Raw genomic sequence first — 22,464 nt, forward strand, 5'->3', positions numbered from 1 at the left:
CCTTTTGTACATCAGTTCATCATCTTCTGATGTCCAAAGATGACGTTGATCCTTCTGCTTAATCACGACAACCAGTTCCACGGGGTTGATCCCAGCGTTCCTGACGCAGTATAGGGGGTTCTTGCGCCATGTTACACTCGTGGGGTTCCCTCCCGCAGTTTCACCCTTCCACTCATCATCAAAATACGTCGCGTCACCATCAATAGGGGATATGTAGCAAAGTTGCACCGAATTTACGATCTTCAGGGCAACGTGTAGCGGAAGAAATATGGAGTGCGTATCATCCACGTTATACTTTTCACGGAGTTTGGGGGTCCACTCCGTGTCCTTACTGTTCAGCGGGCCTTTGTACGTGAATTCCTCGTCCTCGAATGGGTTGTATAGGTGAATCACAATGTCGCTTACAGATGATGTCCCAGTTAGCGAAAAAATCTCTAGTATCCCGTATTGTTGCTCACTCTGCAAACCCATCGACTCAAGGTCCGTTTCCCTCGTCAGCAGCGAACCAACAAACTGGCCGGATTGCAGCTTCTGTGCGAGGTCAAGCCAATACTGACCTCCAGTCACATCCACACCTGCAGCCTTGGCAAGCCTCGCGTCCATGGGGATGTTGAGCACGGGGTTGCCAGTTAAGTCATGGTACGCCTCCTGTAAGGTACAACCCTCCAAATTGTCGTAGCTGGTGTAGAATTTCGCATAAGCCTTCTCAAACAGTAGCGGCCACCAATGACTAGTGGGTGATCGGATGAACAAAACTTCATCATCCTCAAGCATAACAGAGTCATCAATTTCAACCTTCACCCATTCCTTGTCACGAAAGAACTGAAAAGTGTACCTCCCGTCACGCCGCACATTCCTCGACACGAAGCAGTTCCGAATGATGTCGGGGAATTTTACTAAAGTGGCGAGGGCAGAAAGCATGAAGCACTCATAGTGACTTCCTTGTCCGAACTGTTCGCGTGCAAACGTCTCCGGGAGCAATGATTCCTTCGCACCATTGGGGTACAATTCGCCAATACGAATCCATTGCTCCGAGACGTGTTTGTTGTTTCTCATAAAAATGGTGTCATGGAAAACTACATCGCTGTCAGGAACTTCACTATTTACCTCTTGACACGCCATGTTTATGGTGACTCGCACACAAAGACGTTGCGAGTGTATTGCGTGTCAATATCGTCTCTATATTTTCTTGCGTTCTCTTTTTGATTCCCTTGAATTGTTTCTTTACTTTCTTTTTTGTGAAATTGAGACTGGCTATGAGATAATGCAAATTTTTTAAACTATTTTTGAATGACTTTACTTCTTTCTCGTTTTGTTTTTGCACACTACGCAGTGTACGACTTATCCGCCTTCCGATGATGATTGTTGGGTCACAGCGTAACGATGCAGTTAGAACTTGTAAAAAAAAAATGTTTATTAAAAAATTCCCAAAAGAAAGGGCATGAGCGAGGTGCTTTTACGAATATTTACTTAAAGCAGCCCTCCTATGGGTGTACCCTTTTCTTTAGTCACCCTCAAAGGAAGATAATGACCCACATGATCCTCCGGCAGATTCAATGGTTGGCAGATCCTCCAATCGCACACGTCCGGACTTCAGCCCCATAGTAACCGCTTCTGGTAGCATTGAGGGGCTCCATAACTGCGAGCTGGGTGCATCTGCTTTTGCTTTTTCGCTTGCTTCACTAACGGGGGACTCCGCTCGCGCCCGCTTTCTTGAAATGGATATGATTTCCGGAGACTGTGGCTCCGGTCGAGGACAAACAGGAAAGTGGCGCGGTTCTTTTCTTAGTTCTACGGCGACGAGGTAGACACGGTCGTTGTTCCGCAAAAGCGAAAATCCCCCACTTTCCCACTCCACAAAGTGGTGCAGAACACTCTGAGGTACTTTCTCACCCCGTGGTCCCGCTCCATGATCACTATTTGTGTTATTTACGTCCTCCGAAGGGATCGCCCCGCAGATAGCTCCATCGACGGGGTGCCACAAAGCGACAGCTAGTTTTACCTCGTTGCGCTCCAGATGCCCAACGACGTCGTCATGTAACGACGGTCCCCGACGGATACGGACGCGGCGGTCGTCACTAGCCGATGTGTAAAACGCGGGTTCCGGCAAGTGTTCAACCCACATTTGGCCTTCGGCGGTGGCACCGCATGTGTCGCTAACCTCTACCAACAAGACCATGCCGTTCCTCGTCGCAATTTTTGACCACCCCCAGATCCACTTGCCAGTTTCAATGTATGTTAACTCATACGCCTCAGCCAATGACGCCGCGTTTGGGAGTACCCCCAAGACAAGCAACACGTATTCCTCACGTGTCGAGGGGTCAACCTTCTTGCCAATGGCTTCGACCATGCAACCGAAGGGCACCTCACCAACAATGTCAGCAAAACGATGAGGAAAGGCGCGCACTCGAACACGCTTGTCCACCCTCGCTGGCGCAAATCGCCTCCAGTACGGAACCACCTCGCCAGCGGGTCCCATGGTTCCATCTGCCCAAAGCACGTAATTACCACATGAAGAAATGCATTTAGCCTCCCGCACACCACCGTGTAGAAAACGGCGTTTACGAAACTTTAAAGTACTGTTTGGCGTTAGCGGACCCCTGTACCGCGATGGTAGAATAGTTGCCTCACGAACACAATCCTTCAGCTCGAACCACCGGTAGACCAACAGGGGCCTCCAAGATGACAGGTAGTAGTCCCTCAGTTTTTCCGTCCCAAAAAGTGAAACACTGATGTTACATCCTAACCCATACGACGCAGCCCAAGGCGCAGCAGCAGACCTCTCCGCCGCATCGTCTCTCAGAACCTCCGGGACACCCGTGTCAGTTGCGACACAAATCGTAACAGCCGATCCCTCTTGTAACACCCACGCAAGTGCCGACGAAACCGCCTCGCCCGTCTCGTCGAATCTGAAAGATGCAACAACATACGGGGGAAGATCACAGAGCACACCATCCGCAGTCCTCACATAAGGGGAATATTTTGCCCAGAGAGTAATGCAACTGTCTTTCAAGGGGGTAAGGACATCGTCACGTGGACTACATTGAAGACGTATGAAAGAGATGGTGGTAATATTCTTGACGCGAAACTGAAAAAGTGGCGATTCCCCAACGTGAACCCACGTGTTTTCTCTGTTCGTCATACTCCACCCCCTGATAGGTGTTGCTGCGGTTATTCACATCCACACCAGTGAGAAAAAAAAAAAGCAATGTTCAAAAAAGGGAAAGAGAAGGCAACGAATATTACAACCACCGCTAGAAGGTGGGGGAAGGAGAATGAACGACGTACCTACAGTAAGTGACCGGTGAAAACACCCGGGAGCAAGGGGAACACACACGTACACACGCATATATATAGGTATGCGTGTGTGTGCGTGTGCATGTTTACCTCTCCTATTTTAATTGAGGTATAAGTCCCACACACACGAAATAGGCCATTTGGAACCACCAGACTCCACAGCCTGCCAAGTGAAAATGGGGGAAAGTGGAAAAGTGGATTCAACTCACTTTGAGCATAAACAAATGGATCAAAAAAAAACATAAAATAAAAAATGTTGTGTCTGGTTTGACTTTAGAAAAAGCTATAACACAGCCAAAACCGTAGTGGTGTGAAAAATCAAGCACGGCATAGCCCAACGCATACACTTTAAGCGGTCCCTCCTACGAACAGTCAGCGCCCTACCTATCCCATACCAAAAGGATAAAATGTAAGGAAAGGAAATGATAGACAAAATGCTCTTGTACATTTGTACAACGTCGGACTCGCTCATAGAATGGCAGGAGGTTATTCAGCACTTACAAGTTAAGGAAAACTTCCTCTAATCTTTTTCATGTAAAAATATTAAACAGAAAGGTGTATAACACTTTTTTTTGGGGGGGGGGCGCTATGAATAGTTTATCCCTTCCACAGGATCCCCTAAAAAAGTTAACACGCAGACTTACATACAACCAATCTTTCCCGTGCATCCATTCCGACCTCAAGTCGACCAATCACCTGGCTACAACGCATTGTATATGTAGGAATACATAAGCACGTAGTACTGATATGGTGACGAACGAAAAAATTTTTCCCCTTAACCTCTCCAGTGCCTTCGCTACTCCTTCAAGTATCATCCCTCTAACAACTTAGTTACACTTTTGTATACTTCCTTTTTTTTTAACACCCAAGTCAGCAACGTCACCGCTTGCTCCATATGTTCCAAGGCCTCCGGTAAAACATGACGAGGGTCGGGAGAGAGGGGACGGCAAGTACAAAAGGCGCGTAAAAGAGCAAGGTATCCTCAATATACATAAGTTCTAAGCCCTTGTTCACCTCCACTTGCACAGATCTTATTCAACATTTTAAAAAACACGCCAGTGCGACTACTACCATCAATACCAAAATAATTTTTTAGAAACACACACACACACACAATAGGGAGGCACATGGCATTTACAAATATAAGTGTTAAGTATTACAAAATTTTATAAGTAACCCATTCCGATGGTAGGGGAAATTATTTATCTCACAAGAAAACCACAACAAAGCGAAACATGCGATGTGCTCCTGCCGTGACTTACTTTTATGCTCTTCACACACGCTTTGGTTAGAAACCCCTGTGCAAATCAACTCCCACACCTTCGGCATTGGAGGACCCACCAACCGAAGAGATTCCTTGCGTTACAACATCGTCACTGCTAACATATTGGGTTACTTTGGTTGTCATCCAACGACCACCAGGAAGGGCTCTCAACACGTGCGTGTGGTGCTTAACAACTTGTTCACGATGCGTGACAGATATCATGCGCGCATTGAGTTTCCGTAAGTTAAGCATCACTTTCTCTTCCGTGTCATCCATCATAGATGTAGCCTCATCCAACAACACCACCGGGATTTCCCGACTCCGGTCCGCTTGCAAGACTTGGTAGAACACACGGGCCATATTAACACGTTGTTTCTGCCCACCGCTCAGGGAAGACCAATCGTAGGTTTCATCAACGTTTGAAAGATCGCAGCCCACTGCCGGACTCTCAAAGCCGCCGAGCACCTCAACAACAGACTCGGCACCGGCGAGACTAATGGCTTCCTTTATACATGCAATGTCCCCCTCATTCAGAGATGTTATAATCTTGGGGTAAAGAATCTGCTCCACGAGCGTGCAATGGGGCACCACGTAACTTTCCTGCGGGGCGAACAACAACTTCACACAGCTGCTCATTGTAATGTCTCCTTCGCAGGCCCGCCAGAGACCAGATATGAGACGGAGAAGTGACGTCTTACCTGACCCATTGTTTCCTGTAATCACCCAATCCTGATCGTTTTGGATGGTAAGATTCAAGTTCTCGAAAAGCACGTGACCAGTTGGGGTTTTCAGCTTCACATTGGTAAAGGTAAAAAGTGGAAAGCTCAAGGCCCCGGCAATGGGTACGCTAGGAGAAACGACTGTTGGAACAACCGTTCCAACATCTGGTATGCTCGCCACACACGGAAACGTATCGCATGTGTCCCCCTCAATATCCTTCAGTGTCCTGTCAAACTCCGCAAGTTTTAGCGTATAGGTTGATAAGTGAGAGATCTCACGGAAGTTTGACACAACGTCTGTCACACTTTTACTGAGATCCCTCAAGTACAGCAACTCCACATAAATATCACTCGTGGATTTGTTCTCTTTTCGCAGTGCATCACCAAAGACAATAATGCTGGCAATATTGCGCAGCGTCGTTGCAAAAGACAGTTCAAGGAGGTTAAAGTGTCCACGGGAGAGCGCAAAATGATCGAGATAACCCTTCAGCACGCCGAGTTGGGTGTCAAGCTTCTTCCTAGTGTGTTCACCACCCCTGTGCAAAGCAATGTTTTCTACATTACTCAAACTATTTGAAAGCATTCTTCTGTAAGCATCCTCCTTTGACAGCAGAGACGCGTATATTTTCCCAAAAGGCGGTGAAAACTTCTTCATCAGAAGGACAGACGCCAAAACTAAACCACACGCAGCCGCAGATGCACCGGCACCAACCCGTCGTATGAGGGCGACCATAGATGTAGCAGAACCGAGTGCCGGAAGCACGAAGTAATAGGGGAGTTCCGTAAAATGTTCGGCAAATTCAGCGCAATACGTCGTGACTACCGAGTCCACTGCCTCCAGCCGCTTATCTATCACAGCGGCTCTGTAAAACACAAGCTGGCTGTAATACCGCTCTTGAAAGTGCTTACTAAGTCTCACACGGTAGCAACCTATCAACCATGTTCGAAGGTGCTCCACACAACTGCTACAAACAGACGACGACAAGTGAAGCGCCGTACGAAGAAGTAAGGTGTGCGTGAAGTTGCGCAGACGGGTTCCACCCGTCCCCTCCGTCATCGACTTCAACACCCTGCCGTTTGCTTCGGACGTTAGTGCCCGAATCACCGCCAAAACAAAGAAGAGTAAGACAAAAACAAAAGTACCCAAAGCTTCCTTGCACCAAACAGTGGGTAGTGCTATTCTGGCAACCTGCATGAACTCACGAAAGAACGACGATGTCGCTCCTCCTTTTTCCTTCTTTTCGCTGGGGATTAAAGCATCGCCATGACGCAGAAGTACTCTCTGATACGAAGCACATAGAAAGAACGTTGCCGCACTAGTCACTATTGCCCCATAGTCACGAACCCAATGCGTTGTCATTCGCCGGTGTCTTGTACAACCAGGCAGTTGCGGTAACGACTAAACACACACACAAAAACACAAAAAGAAAGAAGACGCTGATCAACTTAGTAACAAAGGAAGATGGGCACAACACAACACAACAAAGAAGAAGGGAAAGAGAACCACAACGTGAGGGAAATTTAAAAGGAGATGCATGATAAATGCAAAGTCCCATGCACGTGGTGTGGAATCAGTTGGACGGCACATTGAAGAAGGAACAACAAGAGGTAAAAGTAAAAAGAAAAAAAACCCTACCGCTTGAAGAGAGTGAAACAGCAGCAGGTGATAAACCCCTTACTCCAGGCGTTTTTATTCATCCCTTATTCATCATTTCTTGGGATCGTGTTTCACTTCATTGCGTCCTCACATGTCTCCAAGGTAACCCACGTTCCTCATACCTTTTTTTTTCGAAAACGAGGTAAAAACAATAATTTAGTATTCACTAATAGGACAGTGCTATCAAGTTTCTTCCACTGCAGTTCCGCCCCTCCACCACAGCGGTAAGCTCCTGACGGTGAACTCAAACAAACTAAAAAGGAAGCGAAAGGAGAGGTGGACGAAAGCAAAACGAGGAGTGGAGCCGAGGAGCGCCGTTAAGCAGAATGATAATTGGGTTATCAGTGAAAAAAAGAAAAAAAGAATGACGAAGTGTTCGAAAGGTAAAGATTTGACATAACACGGAGTTAACATATAAAAATAAAAAGGTACAAACGACTCGGCGGTCCCCTAAGACCTTCAGAAAAATACGAAGAAGATGCAAGAAGGTAATCCGGTGACCGCATCACATAAAATACAGGCCGCGTCCATCCATACATTCCTCTGATTGGGAGTTTCTCCGCCAAACGTCCGAAAAAAAAAAACGACCATGTAAACAACCCCTCCTCTAAGAACTGGCGCCACAACACCCATCAGGCCGTTAATCCTCTGCCGTCGCCTATCATAATTAAAGATACAAAGCAGCAAAGAAGTGTAAACGATGAAATGAAGAGAATTAAGAGGACATTCTACACGCACACCTCGCACACACACACACACCCTTTGCCGCTGGGAGTGATCACAAACACAAAACTACGATCGGCCCACATCGTTAATATTGGCACCCTTTGCTGAATTTGGCAACATCCAGCGGTCAGTTGCCTGGCAAGTTGTCAGGCCTAACTCACCACCTTTCGAATCCAACAGTGGGAGTGCCAGAGATAAGAGTGGATTACGCACACTCTGACGCTCTCCCGTAACCTCTTCCCCAGGGTTCGCAGCGCACCCTTCCTCTGCCGCCCGGCACGCTCGCTCTGGGGATATATTGCCATTAGTACCCCTAGAAACGTGCGGTAACTGGCCATCACCTTTCTCGCCTGACGCAGACGAAAACTCACGGGGTTGTTTAAGGTCAGACGCTGCGGGCTGTCGATAGTTTGCAGCAGCAGCCTTTTCTCTTCGAGCAGTTTTCTTGGTAGCAACTGCGGAAGAAAGCCTAACCACCCTTGACCTATCTGTCGACGGTACATCATTTTGGGATACCGCGCGCTTCTTCGAAACCGACCGGGACGCGCTGCGTTTCTTGCACCGCGTTCCAACAGAACCGCACGGCGAGCGACCCTGACGTAGCTCCTCCAACCTTCTCCTATTCTCCACCTTTGCGGAGCTATTATCCATGTCGTGTAGGTCTTTCAAGCACACCTGTTGATTATTGTTCGATGCTCCACGTGAATAGGATGTCAAAAGGTTGTCATATTCTTCTGAGAGCCTACAAAGCAAATCTGAATAACATTTCAACATTTTTTCAATGCCGTCCCCACAGCTACAACCCCCACTATTAGATATAAGTGATACATCGACCTCATTCGTACTTACCTCTTCTTGCTGTTCCTGTGGGCGTGGAGATGTGGAAGTCGAAGGAGCGGTCGACCTACCAAGTTTAACCGCTATGTAGCGCCAGCACGGGGCTTTCCGCGAATCTCGCTTATGATTGACACATAATCCCAACTTGAAGTCCACCAGTTCGTGTCCTATTGCCTCGTACTGCTTTTTGTACTCCATAATTAGTTGGTAAAGACCATTGTAAATTAGGGGTTTGTCCATAAGTGTGGACTTCCGACTAAGTCCCACCGCCCCGTACATGGAATTGCAGCGTATTACGAGAACAATATGATGATATGCACGCCCCTTCGCACGCGATTTAAACGAAAGGGGAATGCGGTCAACATCCTTCAGATCCTGTGTGAGATAGAGTCCCACAAATGTAGCTTCAAGGCAACGGATCGGAAGCGCCTCTGCGAGGATTTCTTTCGAGGTAAAAAGAATGCTCTGCAGCGACCGGTGTTTCTCAAGACAAAAAAATGTATTAGGAAGAAAATTGTACGAAAGTGAGTTGAGTATATTCTGAACATACGGAATCTGAAGGCGTGAAGAAAGCTTCCGTGGAATCGATAACTCGTCGGGACGCGGGACTTCGGGTAAACTTTTTGCGTTCGTGTATGGATTCATAGAAGCGAGCTGCTCCATGACGGTCCGAACCCTGTCTGAAGAATACATAGTGAATCACCTTCCTTTCTGGAAACCCTCCTCCTCAGTGCCTCCTCTCGTTCTACATGTGGAAGAAAACCGTGTTAATCGGGAGTGAGCAACAACAGTTGTAGCAGAAAACAACAAAAGTGAATAGCATAAGGGGGCTTTTAGTAAACCGTAACTGGTTATTCAAGCGATGTGTACAACATGTGTGGCTTCGGGTTGGTGTGTGCTGCAACTAAATGTATATATATATATATATATATATATAGCAGAAGGGTGCCTGAAGAAGCATCAAACCGGTCGAAAGTGCTCGTTGAAAGGAGGAACTCCGGTTCATGCAAACAAACAGAGACCCGCTGTGCACACTCAATGTCAAAGGGAGATGCAGTTATTTTTCCTTTTTTTGGGGGGGGGGAGGGATACTGTTCCACCGCTGCAAGCCCCTTACCGCGACGCCCCTCACCCACCAAACCCTCATTAATATATTTACTCGTGATGGCAGTGACCCTTCCACGCACACACAATAAAGATGTCGCCCTGTCATACCAAGTCCTTAGAGGTACCACTCCAGCTTGTCGTCATCATGTTCCTTCTTGCGGAACCACTCGTACTCCCCGAACTGTGTGTCAAATGTTCCGGACTGCAACGACAGAAGCCTAAGAGTAAAGCGTGGCCCCATTTCCTGAATGCGCACGGCATCTAAACTGTCAAAGATGTAACGGTGGGTACGCATAAATATGTAATCACGCTGATTGTGAAAGGTCGCCACAGCACGACCCTCATAGTCACGCGTTGCCGGGAACAAACATTCTAAGAGGCGGTTGATACGACGACCCAATCGCGTGTCAAAGTTCTTGAAAATAAGTTCGGGATAGTGCTCCGTTCGCGGTGCTGGATCTTTCAACTGCGCGTGTGTCATGAAGTTTGATACCCGAAACATTGCCGTGGGTCCCTCAGGTAAGTGTGAAATGATTAGATTGTAAGGTTCTTTCAGACGATCAGTCACAACTATCAAATCCGTGAATTCACGGTTGATACAAAACTGAGTAATCTCCTTCAAGTTGTATTTCTTACGTGGTCGGTAGATGGAATTAGGAAACAACCAGAGCGCCTCCTTGACAAACAATTTGGTTCGAAAACACGGGTGCTCACCGGTTGTAATGAGAATCTTCGGCTTGCGGCCTTCCTTAAAGTACGACGCAAATTCATCATCCGCCTCATCACGCAAAATCTCAGCATCATTTTTATCCTCCACAAACGTGACGTCGGGGAGCCGCATACGCTCCTTTGTTTTGGGAATCGGCTTCGCAGGGGCGTTCTCCTTGAGAACCTTCCGCTCCCTCTCACGCGCCTCACGTCGGAACCGTTTCGCATCTTTTGTTTGTTCCCTCAGTTCCTCAAACAACTGACTCTTTTTTACCGGTTGTCGCGTACTACGATATCGTTCCACTAACGCCGGGTCAACCTCAGTCGCACGGTGCCTAACCTCATGCCGCTGCCTCTTCACTACAGGCCCGGCGCTACGTTTAGTGCGCGCACCTTTTCCCATTTGCTACAATAGTACGTCTCACTCCACACACCTCCCCAACTGCCTCACTTCCTTGCCGCTTGGAAGGGAAAGTGTTAAAGAAGGGGAAGCCAAAACAGAGGCACACGCAAACAAACGAATCCCGTATCCCTCTTTTTTTTTCTTGAATTCCACAGCAGCGAGGGGTATTACGTGCCACAAATACGGAAGGGGGGATTACTTCAGAGTTTAGCGGTAGGGCACAAAAAGAAGAGAACAACGAATATATATATATATATATATATGCATACATGCAAAAAAAAAACACACAACCATATCAAAGCACAACCAGAGGGGCACGATAACAGCAAGGGCGAGTAAAAGGAAAGAGGAAAAAGAGACCGAGGCGAAAAAGGTGTGCATCTTACTGGAGAAAAAGGATAATCAGCTTTGTCCCCTCCCCTACAAGAGTGTTGTGAAGTGGAAACGGCAGCCGACCGTACTGGGCTCATTTCATTTACAGGGTGGAGGGGATGGCCACCTCACCGGCAACCCTACAACGCCGTTATTTTCGTCGCGTCACCGCAATGTCACGAAGATAGTTGGCAATCAAGCGGCTGAGGGGAATGCCTAGTGAGGCCCTCAATTCCTACTGATATCTTTTTTTGGTTTTCAGCACCCGCTTTTATTACCACTGCAATAAAAGCTCACTCCTTCAAACGGTACTTTCTACCATGGTACTCAGCAATCCTCTTGAGTGAGTCCTTCAGCATCACCTCGAAATTTGGTGCGTCACGAAAACGAGCCATATTCGAATGTACTGCCAATTCACTCCTCGGCATGGGTCCAGAAGACAGTGTTTTCAACACCGCGTCGTCAACGCCTTGCCGCAAGTCCTCCCCGGTGAGTGTAACGGAAGTCGCATGAACTGTTAACGGTGTGGCCTCCGCAACGGCCAACCGGGCGGGACCACTTGAGGCCGTGCTTTCACGCGAAGAAAGCAGACCCAATAGCTCAGAGCGAGCTGCAGCATTCTCTGGAAACCCCTCAGCAACACGTGGACCATGGATCACAACAAATGGATTATGCTTAACTACAACATGCGTACTGCTAATACGAGAGGTAAGGGTTGCAGTCTCAAGAAGCTCATGCTTTGAAGCCAGGGGGCCCAGGAAGCGCAGCCGAAGAGCGTCTTCAATCTCCTCTTTCCCACGAATCCGCAAGAGTAGTCCCGACGACTGGCACACTTTATAGCTTCGTCCCGTCGCCCTTTCAAATGAGGTACGGAGTTCCGACTCATCGTCAGTAGCGTCACCTAAAGTAGAAGATCCTGACAGTACATACAACTCATTTCGCTGAACCATTGTGAGGTACACACCAACACGCAACCGCACACGCCGCCCCTGGATAGCGGCTTCGCTAACCATCCGCGCCACATGTGCAGCCTCAGCATCAAACAATGTAATACAATGTGGAACGCTGTGAAAAAGCCCTGGATAACTCCTCTCCTCCGCTTGACGGTGCGCAGCCAAAACTGCCGACCATGTGTTCCCAACGGTAGCAGGTGCAAGGCCGATCGGCAGAGCGTCCATGCACGCCTTCTGCATACGCGCAGTAAGAGAGAGTCGCAGCACATCGTCGATATTGAAAGAAGGAGTGTGCAGTTCTAGGGACCACACGGTATCCCCGAATCGTGCTTCTGACCCACCAACTGCATGTAATGTACTACCAGATGCGGAGATATTGCCATCCTCTGACGTGAACGCCAGCAGCTGCCCTGCAAGAGCCTCCTCCCTTAGTGGGTGCAAACCTGTGTAAAGAAGCTCATGTCGAATAATACCAAGCGCTTTTTTCAGCGCACTGACGGCAGAATGATCAGGCACAGCGTCTGTTTCCCTCGCAGACCACGCCAGGTTAACCATACTTGCCAATTGCGTCAATGGAGGCCATGTCAAGTGATCTGAGGTATACAAATAGGGTTGGAGTCGTTCGTCATTCCAAAGTGTCTCCCGAGCCCACCTCAAATCTTCAAGAACCCGCCGGTGCACATCAGCATGAGAAGCATGTCGACGGCATCCTTCCTCTCGGTCATATTCGTCAGGAATGTTCACAAACATCCGCTTCTTCCCTGCGGTACGCTTTTCGACAACCACCTCGGCGCCACCACGCGATAAAACCCGTCGCAGTTGTTTAGGGACGAGCAGTGCCACAGATTCTGACAAAGAGGAGGACTGCGTTGACGACGCCGAGACCGGCGGCGCAACTGACATGAGACGCCTCACACCCCTCCCTTTAAAATCGCTACCTTTATTAAGCAGGTCCGCTACCCCCACCAACCAACAACCGCAGTCGCAACTACAAGGCGTCAGCTTTGTAGGGTTAAAAATAAATAAATTGATATGCAGATAAAATAGCATAACATAATCGAGTAACCGAAGTAAGCCAACCACGTGCACAGGTGGAGGCAACACGACAGTCTATCGGCGGTGGAACAAGTCGAAAAGGGGAGACGTTCAAACACAAATGAAAGTAAATGATGAGGGAGAAACAAAATAAAACGACAAAAAGGATGGGCAGGATTGTGTAGTGTGAAATATATATTTTGAACAAGTGCTCATATAGCCTCGTGAACATCTAAAGGTGAAATCTTGGAGCGCGACATGGCATATTGTGTTAATAGGCACCACGCAGGGGGCAACCGACGGTGCCTGTCTAAAAGGTCGCGTTTATTTGTTTTTTTTTCCACTTTGCAGGGAGAAAGAGAGAAGGAGTTTCATGTGACTGTTAAAAGAAAAAGAAGAATTAGGGGAAATCAAGACCGGCCTTCGCGCACAGACGCGCTCGCTCACCGCCAGTGAACAACTGCCCCTTCTTCTCTTCCACTCGCTTTTTTCCATTGTTTTTTTTCTTTTTTTAATTAACTACTGTCGCTGCTGATACGCGTCACAAGCTACAAAAATACACACTAGCACCGCTTAACGGAGCTTCCTCCGGTACGCTCTAACAACAGATGAGGAGCAATATTCTCCATTTCCCTGGGGTTTTCGTATAATTACCATCCGTTTCTCTCTCCTTATCAGCATCGGTACCATCCCCCCACCCACCCTCGAACACAATCAGCCATCTTAGGAGTTAGTGTGCAAAGCACATCTTCATAGACCAATTTGGTAAATTATTTATTTATTTACTTTATATTTTCACCTCCACCTCACACTCTTTCCTGTCTCGCCAACTGTGTTGTACCCCCCCCTTTTTTTCTTAATCTAACAATTCCTCAAACTTTCATCAAAAGTCCATTCGAATGCTATTTATGCTTTGCCCCTCCATCCTCCCTTCTCTCTTCCTTTTTCTTCCTCAACTTAATGACACGACACAAAAATAAATACAAACAAACAGGGGAGTGAATGCGCATGTAAGAGAGAAGGGGAAATTGTAACGCACCCACAACTGGGGAATACATCGCCCTCCGGTACCATACATGAAGTTCCTCTTCCCCATCTTCGCATTCTCCAGTCTCACTCCGGTGAAACAAAATGTTTAATAATAATTTCTATCACCGTTATTGCTACAGAAGAAAAATTCACTGAGATTGATGGGGGTGGATGAACAACAAAAAAAAAAAAGAAGTCCTCGCGAAGAATACGCAAGGTGTCGTGGTACAAAACAAAATTAAAAAAAGGAAACCGAAATCAAAAGGGATTGCAAACACGTACACTAATGCACGCATAAGCAGACTAAGTTATCTAGTGGTCTTTTTTTTTTTTCAAAACACACACACAAACCAAAGGAAGCAAAAGTGTGGGTCTCTAAGATCAAGTGAGAAAACAATAAAATAAAACACGCAAAAAAGGAAATAATAATAATAATAGTAGAACGGTGGGGTGAACGCACACAAAAAACAAGGAAAGAATGGCAAGAAGTGTGATCCACAACCGGCGGAACGGAAACAATGATAAGAATATGAAGCAAGCTGCTCCCACTAATGGCAGTTGTGTCAGCACCTTCCGCCTGCGCTTCTACAATTTGCTTTCGAATGATCGCCAACTTCTCTTCTCTTCAACAGCGCCATGCATAACACTTCCTCTTTTATACACGTATACGCATGTGTGTGTGTGTGTGTGTGTGTGTGTGTGTGTGTGTCACCTCATTCCAAACATCCTTTTGCGCCTTTCAATCTACCTCGTGAACTTCAGTAATCATATAAATCCCCCCAGCTCCATGTTAATGCAGAGACTTATTGTTATCACTTAACACTATGACCTTCCCTTGCTCGTTGTCCCCTCCACCAGAACATTTTAAAAAGAGGGGAATTATCAATAAACAAAAATGATGATGCACTTCTACACACTCACCGCGTTCTCCCCCCAATACTTGGGGGGAGGCTGAACGCCGCTCCTCTGGTTTTTCTACGCCCCTTCCTCGTGCATATGTTAGCTCTTGCAAGCATTAAACCAGCATTTTCTGGAACGAACTTCACAAGAAAATTGTCTAATACGTCGGAGTCGTCATTAGCGAAGCTATTCCAATCAGAGGTGGGTTTGTTGAGGTGCCCGTTCCGGCGGAGAGTGACAGGCTCCTCAACAATGGATTCGAGATCCTCTTCTGTAGCCAAAAATGGGTCCGGCGGGATCGGGGAGCTGTGAGTAACGTTACTGAGCGGTGGATGACACGTTGGGGCTTCCACTGCGGTGGCAGATGCTTTGCGACACCTTCGTGTTGTGGTGGTTGTGCTTTTGGGAGCCGATTGTGGTCGTCGCACAGTGGCGGAAGTTTCGTTTGCCTCTGCCATGTCATCGGTATCGACTGAAATGTAGGAAACGGAGCGAGCAGGCCGTTTCTGCACAGTTCCAGACCGGCGAAGTAGCACCGGCTCTTCACCCCCATTCAACTCATCAATCAGTGGAGGCGCAGCAGGACGCGGAAGACTTCTTTTTGCTACAGGGACAACCTCAGGCGCAACAAGAGGTGTGGCGGATGACTCTTTCTTACAACTGACTGACGGAACAGACCTTTCGGCTGCACGTTTCTGTGGCGCCCTTTTACGGTTTTGCGGAGCACTTGCCACAACCCTTTGCGGCATCCAGTCCCCATGTTCCTCGTCACCCATTCCATCAACCAAATGAACCTCCACTTGCTTCAGTCCCCCGCTCTTGCACGGTTTAATTATAATAGGGAGACTCTGGTTGGAAAGGTCGTCCAGCAGCCCCTTCACAACGCAACTCACAGTGGCCGTAATTTCCGTTGGAAGGGATTTGATTTCCTCCTCCGCGTTGTGGATATCTATCACATGAATGCATTTTTGGGTAGTGGAATGCACAACACCTTCCTCCACTGACTCGCACCGCGTGCGCCTTCGCGAAGCGCCCCCTACACCGACACCACACTGTGGAGTTGCAGTAGTTACACATCTGGTGGTCTTTTGTTTCGCTTCATGCGGTGCCACGCTTGCCTCCATGGAGTACCCTTCCTCTCCAGATTCTTCTTCCTTCGGCCTGGAAGCTTCTCTTTTATTTGAGCGTCCCCTCCTGCGAGGCAAATGATCAGCGACTGTTCTCTGTAAGTCACAATTAGCACGACTCACGTAATCGGTCTTTAACCCAGACTTGAGTGTCGCTTTTGCTTTCCGGATAGGAGTAATCTCTGGTGGTTGGCCCGCATCATTTCCAGCATTAACTCCTTCATTTGTATGGGCACCTCTATACCCCTCTCGCTGCGGTGGCTCATTTTCCTCTAAGGGCCTTAATAGTTGAGTACAGAAGTCCTCCACCTTCCTTATTTCAGGATAGGAAAAGGTCGACATCGCCAATTTTTCTTCAGCTTCGCGGTGTTGGCGACTTTGAGAACGTGAGCGTGGGATTTTAAATGTTGTGCCTGCCACAACAAACGGACGGTACCGTTGATCCCCCTCCTCACGCCTCCCAGCAGCGCCACTGCGAGCATAATGGCATTCCTCCCCACCGTCTCGTACCGCTACTGCTGCGCCATTATCGTCGAATCCTCGCTTGTCCGACAAACCGTGTCGGTCGTCCCATGAGTAGTATGGTCGCTCCTCACGTACAGGGACTTCATCGCTTTCTTCAAATGTAACACTACGGGTCCGTTTGGGGAAATACGGTAGCGGCGACAGCGTAAAAGACATATCATCAGGGACCGGCGAACCCACCATGCCCCCGCGCGAGTACGAGCGCTGCCTTTCCAAAGGGGTGGACGCCAGAGACCTGCGGCGTGGGCAGGGTGAAACGGGTTCTCTTAGTGAATGCATAGATTCGCCATATCCGCTCATAATGTGCAAGACGTTATATCACAAGAATCAGTCGTTACGCTACCTGTCCACAGGGCAGACCAGGATAAAGTAGAGGAGAGTCGGAGGCGCGTGTTGGCTGAGCTGGTGAGAGAAGGTGGTAGAGGTGAAAAGGGGTTAAAAGAAAACGTGTATTGTGTCTTCCTTTGCTTTCTAGCTTCTTCTCAAATATGAATAACTTTTCGCCCTTTTTTTCCTCCGCGTGCAAGCGGCGTTGTCGTTCTCTCTCACGCTTTCTCTTGTTCCTCCAGAGTTACTTGTAAATATATCTTCTGCTTTACTTATTTTTTTTCCTTCCTTCGTCCTTACTGCTGATGCGAAACAAATGGACGATAGGACGTAAGCACAATCTTCACACTTTTAATGGGATAACGCAAGAGCGCCAGCAACAACAAGAGGAGAAATTTTACAAACAAAAAAAGGAGAACAAAGAAAGGATGGAAGAAGTAATAATAATAATAATACGGCTAGCATTGGTATCGCTAATCGATAGTACAAATCGACAAAATAACACTTTCGGATTCAGATTCAGCACACTCAAAACACAAGAAAGTCTGGCGAACGCAGACGGCTGAAAGCCGAAGTATAGAGAAAATGTGTCCCACTTCCCCAACTCCCACTCCAACTGCCTCGGAATCATATTAAACCCACAGCTTCATATGGCCGGCAGTAAATGGGTTGTAAAAAAAAAAAACACACAAAACAATCATTGAAATGGAAAAAAAGTGGGAACGAGGGGGGAAATTGCGAGACGTGACGCGCCCACACACCAGACAGTTTTCGGGGCAACTGTACCGAATGAAACCATTCCTCTCGCCATTTCGCGTGCAATACGGTTAAGCATCAAACATATCTGAGTAACTACTCCCAATTGGCATTCATCCCGTGAAGGGCTCAGTGCCTTCCGTGTGGGCACACCACATTTAATGGTATTTACCTTTAAGGTGACATATCAAGGCGGTAACCAGCAAAACTAATAATATTAATAATGATGATGATGATATTGATGCCAACGATATTATCCAAAAGGTAAAAAAAAAGAACAAAGAAAAAATGAATTCGCTAAAATTAAATTACCGTTTTCAGTAAGTACAAAGAACCTCCCATGTCTTACAGTGTAGCAATAACAACGACATAGAAAATCCTTTCAGTTGTCCAAAACAAGAAAAAAGAAAGGGAAAACAGTAGAGCACCCATACGCTTCACCCTTCGTCCTCACTTTGCGATCGTCCACCACCTCCTCACCACACCCCTTCGATACGCACAAACTCTGCCCTTACGAGGGGATCGGTACATGTACAAAAATAAAATACTATACACATACTTCCTGTTGTGTTTCCTCTTTCATTTTTCCACTCACTTGGAAACGCAGTTATGTACGCGTATACATGCACACGAATACATCCATATTTACATGTGCGTATTTTTTTTTAATTTTGCGTCACTGGTGGCATCCTTCCACATCCCCCCCCCACACACACACACATGCACACATGCACACATACATAAACTCATTCCCAAGGTGGACTTTACCTCGATATCATTCTTACTTAATTAGTACAAGCGGGGGTGGCTGTTCTTCTACCTCCATACTTATTTCCTTGGGAACGAATCTGATTCCCGCCACACAACAACGTCTCAATCCACACGTGCGTCCTATATTTTGCATTCCTTCACCTCAGCAGGCAGCTCGTCAAGTGTGGGATAGGACGATTGGGTGCCTGGCCGCTGAACACTGATTGCCGCAATCATATTCGCCCTCTTGCAGGACTCCTCGAGGGATTTGCCCATCGACAGATAAAACACCATGGCACCAACGAAGCAGTCGCCAGCACCAGTGGAATCCACAGCCTTCACAGTGATACTGGGCAAGTGTCGTGGTGGTTTGCCCTTCTCGCCAATAACGTAGCCGTTTCCTCCGAGAGTCGTTACAACACTGTGTGCACCCAACTTCTGCATTTCCTCCGTAGCAAGGATGGCGGACTGGGTGTCTTTCACGTCAATACCAGTGATCATCGATGCCTCCACCTCATTCACGCAAAACAGTGACACATATGAAAGAAAAGGCTTAACAACAGCCACCTCGTCCGTCGAAGGAGCGGGGGCAGCGTTGAAGACAGTGTAAATACCGCGTGTATGGGCCTCCTTAAGCACGTCAAGCGTTGTTTCAACTGGAATTTCGTTCTGTAAAATGATGTAGCGACACTTGGGGCCGAAAAAATTGTTGTAGTTATCGGACTGCTTACGGAGATAATCCACTGTAAGGGCACCGGTGGCGTTGGGCGAAAACACTATTTCATTGTGGGACGTAGTGGAATCAACAAAGATCATCGCGAGCCCCGTTGAGGTGTTTTCCATTCGGTAAACATTCGACACCTGGACGCCATTCCTTTGGAAGTTCGCGATGTAATCCGCACCATCGCCATCAGTTCCCACAGCGCCCACCATTGAAACGGATGCTCCCAGACGTCCAGCGCAGACGGCCTGGTTAGAGCCTTTACCACCAAAACCTTTGCTGAAACTGCGACACCTGAGCGATTCCCCAACCTGTGGAAGGTGATCAACGTAGGCGACGTAGTCCACAAAGCAAGCGCCAACCACGACAATAGGAGTGTCTGCGATGCATCCGTTCCCGCTCTTAACGCCGGCAGCACTCATTGTTCACACAATAATAATAATAATAGTGATGATGATGGGCAATGCACGTATGCCAACACGAAATGTATATTTATTTATATGTGGGTGGCTTCTTTTTATATACTTTTCTCCGTATTATGTTTGTACAATACGATCCCCTGCGTCTGTAAATATGGTAGATTATTTTGCCACGAGTCGATGATGCTGACCCTGCGTCCTTCGAGTAGGTGTTTTCGGCTTTATTTTTTCTTAGGTTTGACTTGTTCACTCACGAGCGCAACAGCTTGATATGACGCATACATGGGCAAACGTAGAGTGCACGAACATATGAAAGGCCGAACGTTTAGGTTTGGGTGTCAAAATTGGAAAAGTTGGAAAAGTAAAAAGAAACTGTAAGGACACAGAAAAGAAACACCTTCCTGACCTCGAAGGAGACAGACACACATACATACAAAATAGACGAATGAAAGACAAAGCGAAGGAGAGGAAAGCACTAACAACCAAACAGGAAACGCCCGTATAGTCAGTGAAGAGTGACGAACACGATAGGTGGTGATACTTCGCAAAGAGGTACCCAGCCAAGTACGGAGGAACAAAAAACACCTTCCGTGCTGGAAGACCTTCGGGGGAAGAAACTTGATCCAACACACACAACAGACAGAAACCAGCACGTTCGAACAACAACAACAACAAATAGATAAAGGCACCCCATATCCACAAGTGGTGTCGTGCATAGGAATATAAAAGGAGCAAGTCCCACAAACACAGTTCTCAAAAAAGGCGCATCCGCTTCAAAAGTATTAAAAACAGAACCGCGAAAGTAAAGAATGGGTGCGAGACAAAAAACGCAAGCGTCGCGAAGAGAAGTGTGCCGAGCACTATGGACCACGCCACAAGTATCATCATCGCCACGGCGGGATGCCTTCCGTGAGTTCTAATCCCGAAATAATTTGCTCCAAAATCATTTGCCGCATCTCGTGGGGTCACCCTGAAGGAAGAGTTTCCCATACGAAATCGCCCACCGCCACTGTTACTTGCATGTCCGCTGTAATAATCCTCCGCCCGCTGGTTCATGCTGGCGTTCGGCTGCTCGCTAGTTGTTGTATGAACGGTGTATGTGTTACCGTGAGAATCCGTAAAGGTGCGTTCCTCCATACGGTTACCGAGCCCATCGGTGTACACTCGCGTTGACTCACTCCTGAATGATGGTCGAAACGAACAATCCGCGGCACCGAACTCTTGCGGGAACCCGGAACGACCACCGCTCCTAGTCCCACGTTGCATTTCTTCAAAGTCGCGGAATATCTGGTCTACGCGCATTCCACCAAACAAATCGCGGAAGATCTTGTCTGCCTCCTCTTTTGAGATGTGTTGATAGCCCGGCGGGCTATGATACGCGGCCCCTCCTGGATGGTATGAGCTCCTCGCGCTACCAGCATTAGACGTTTCTGCCCTACGTTGCATGTCGTACTCCTTCCGCCTTGTTTTATTCCCAATAATGTTGTACGCTTCGGAAATGTTCTTGAACATCTCCTCTGCACCAGGGTCGTGATTTCGGTCTGGGTGGAACTCTAGTGCCAATTTCTTATAGGCCGCTTTTATTTCATCTTGCGACGCATCCGGCTTGACGCCAAGCAGTTTGTAATAATCCCCACCTGCTGAAGTTGTGCTTCCCTGCCATCGTTTGGTGCTCTTAAATGTATTACGAAATGCAGGATATATGGAGGGAGTCGGAGGTGCCAACACACGCCTAACGCAAGTAACGGATTGCACGACACGAGACTCGTGTGTCAGCGATGAAAAGAAAGCGGAAGAAACCCTTGCATGCGGCAAATTAGTCCATAGCGCCGTAGCTTTTCCGTCTTGTTGGGAAACAAAGCGGCGCATACGCTAAACAGTGGAAAAAACGTTGGCCTTCCGATAATCAACCCTTTAACAAAAAAAACCGAAAGAAAAAAAGAAGCAAAAATCATGGAAGAAACACGCTAACAAACTCAGGACAAATGAGCGACTTGACTCGTCCCAGTTCTCCATTTTCTTGTGTTTAGGGAAAAAAAGAGGAATAATACGCCTACCATACAGTTACATAGAAGGAAGCCTGCAAAAAAATAGAAACAACTAACTGATAACTCTATATACGAAGACAATAATCGTGTGGCAGAAAGAAACAATTAAGGTCACCGACTCGGAAAAACTGTGGTTTTGTGCTGGAAGCTGAACGGCCGTCACGAGCATGGGGCTGGGAAGGAAGAGGGGTCTCCAGGGGTCCCACCACCTACAGCTGCATACTCGCCTCTGCTTTTTGTATTCTCTCCAGCAACATTGTGCGTAACTCTTCCATTCTTTGCTCCTGCCGCTTTAACATCTCCTTCTTCCTCTCTTGGGCGCGTTTCTCCACGTCTTGTAGTAATTCCCACAGCAGTTGTTGCTGGCTCTCCACCGCACAGACGGAATCAGATGCCTTCTTTTGCCATGTGTCCACTGCTGTCGCAAAATCACCTGCCATTTTCATCAATCTATTGACCCGTTCCTCCATTTCACAATGCTGCTCCGTGAGTGTGTTCCGGACATCCGTCGTAATGACGTCCAACGTACTATTAACGTGGCTAACGAGCGCTGAACAGCCCTCCTCCACGTCTCTTTTTCTCTTCCTGCTACCTTCCTCAAGTGCGGCAGCGATTTGGCTTCCTAATAAATCCATAGGTTACGGGAACCCTCGCACCTTAACAACAGCAATAAGGTGGAATAAAGGAAAGAATGACAAGAAGTCTAGAGCGGCATAGAGATACACCCACGGTAAGCAATAGAAAATAAGGGCAGAGAGGAGAAGTATAACGAATCATCGCCTGA

General features: G+C 47.6%; 10 protein-coding genes across 10 annotated transcripts in view; all 10 read right to left on the bottom strand.

Moving 5' to 3' along the window:
- TEOVI_000645400 (calpain, putative) overlaps positions 1-1,122 on the bottom strand; it is a gene marked incomplete at both ends in the record, with an annotated part of 1,149 nt that extends 27 nt beyond the window's left edge. The window contains one exon of the mRNA XM_067222297.1: positions 1-1,122. Within this exon, the coding sequence (XP_067078398.1) occupies positions 1-1,122 (1,122 nt within the window).
- Positions 1,123-1,504: 382 nt separating this feature from the next.
- Positions 1,505-3,142, bottom strand: TEOVI_000645500 (uncharacterized protein; the record flags this gene model as incomplete). Its single annotated transcript, XM_067222298.1, has 1 exon — positions 1,505-3,142. One exon carries the CDS (start codon positions 3,140-3,142, stop codon positions 1,505-1,507), a length of 1,638 nt encoding a protein of 545 aa, XP_067078399.1.
- Positions 3,143-4,585: 1,443 nt separating this feature from the next.
- Positions 4,586-6,640, bottom strand: TEOVI_000645600 (glycosomal transporter (GAT3), putative; the record flags this gene model as incomplete). Its single annotated transcript, XM_067222299.1, has 1 exon — positions 4,586-6,640. The coding sequence occupies one exon, from the start codon at positions 6,638-6,640 to the stop codon at positions 4,586-4,588; it is 2,055 nt and encodes a 684-aa protein (XP_067078400.1).
- A 1,089-nt stretch (positions 6,641-7,729) lies between these two features.
- TEOVI_000645700 (Vasohibin, putative) lies at positions 7,730-9,193 on the bottom strand (the record flags this gene model as incomplete). The annotated part of the gene is made up of 1 exon (XM_067222300.1): positions 7,730-9,193. One exon carries the CDS (start codon positions 9,191-9,193, stop codon positions 7,730-7,732), a length of 1,464 nt encoding a protein of 487 aa, XP_067078401.1.
- A 529-nt stretch (positions 9,194-9,722) lies between these two features.
- Positions 9,723-10,718, bottom strand: TEOVI_000645800 (ribosome production factor 1, putative; the record flags this gene model as incomplete). The annotated part of the gene is made up of 1 exon (XM_067222301.1): positions 9,723-10,718. The coding sequence occupies one exon, from the start codon at positions 10,716-10,718 to the stop codon at positions 9,723-9,725; it is 996 nt and encodes a 331-aa protein (XP_067078402.1).
- Positions 10,719-11,383: 665 nt separating this feature from the next.
- Positions 11,384-12,946, bottom strand: TEOVI_000645900 (uncharacterized protein; the record flags this gene model as incomplete). Its single annotated transcript, XM_067222302.1, has 1 exon — positions 11,384-12,946. One exon carries the CDS (start codon positions 12,944-12,946, stop codon positions 11,384-11,386), a length of 1,563 nt encoding a protein of 520 aa, XP_067078403.1.
- A 2,078-nt stretch (positions 12,947-15,024) lies between these two features.
- Positions 15,025-16,959, bottom strand: TEOVI_000646000 (kinetoplastid kinetochore protein 7; the record flags this gene model as incomplete). Its single annotated transcript, XM_067222303.1, has 1 exon — positions 15,025-16,959. The coding sequence occupies one exon, from the start codon at positions 16,957-16,959 to the stop codon at positions 15,025-15,027; it is 1,935 nt and encodes a 644-aa protein (XP_067078404.1).
- Positions 16,960-18,633: 1,674 nt separating this feature from the next.
- On the bottom strand, positions 18,634-19,635 carry TEOVI_000646100 (ribokinase, putative; the record flags this gene model as incomplete). Its single annotated transcript, XM_067222304.1, has 1 exon — positions 18,634-19,635. The coding sequence occupies one exon, from the start codon at positions 19,633-19,635 to the stop codon at positions 18,634-18,636; it is 1,002 nt and encodes a 333-aa protein (XP_067078405.1).
- A 750-nt stretch (positions 19,636-20,385) lies between these two features.
- TEOVI_000646200 (chaperone protein DNAj, putative) lies at positions 20,386-21,501 on the bottom strand (the record flags this gene model as incomplete). The annotated part of the gene is made up of 1 exon (XM_067222305.1): positions 20,386-21,501. The coding sequence occupies one exon, from the start codon at positions 21,499-21,501 to the stop codon at positions 20,386-20,388; it is 1,116 nt and encodes a 371-aa protein (XP_067078406.1).
- A 388-nt stretch (positions 21,502-21,889) lies between these two features.
- On the bottom strand, positions 21,890-22,315 carry TEOVI_000646300 (kinetoplastid kinetochore protein 16; the record flags this gene model as incomplete). The annotated part of the gene is made up of 1 exon (XM_067222306.1): positions 21,890-22,315. The coding sequence occupies one exon, from the start codon at positions 22,313-22,315 to the stop codon at positions 21,890-21,892; it is 426 nt and encodes a 141-aa protein (XP_067078407.1).
- Positions 22,316-22,464: the final 149 nt, after the last annotated feature.

The sequence above is a fragment of the Trypanosoma equiperdum genome, assembly GCF_001457755.1.
Source record: "Trypanosoma equiperdum strain OVI genome assembly, contig: ctg_1608, whole genome shotgun sequence".
In the NCBI taxonomy this organism is placed as follows: Eukaryota; Euglenozoa; class Kinetoplastea; order Trypanosomatida; family Trypanosomatidae; genus Trypanosoma; species Trypanosoma equiperdum.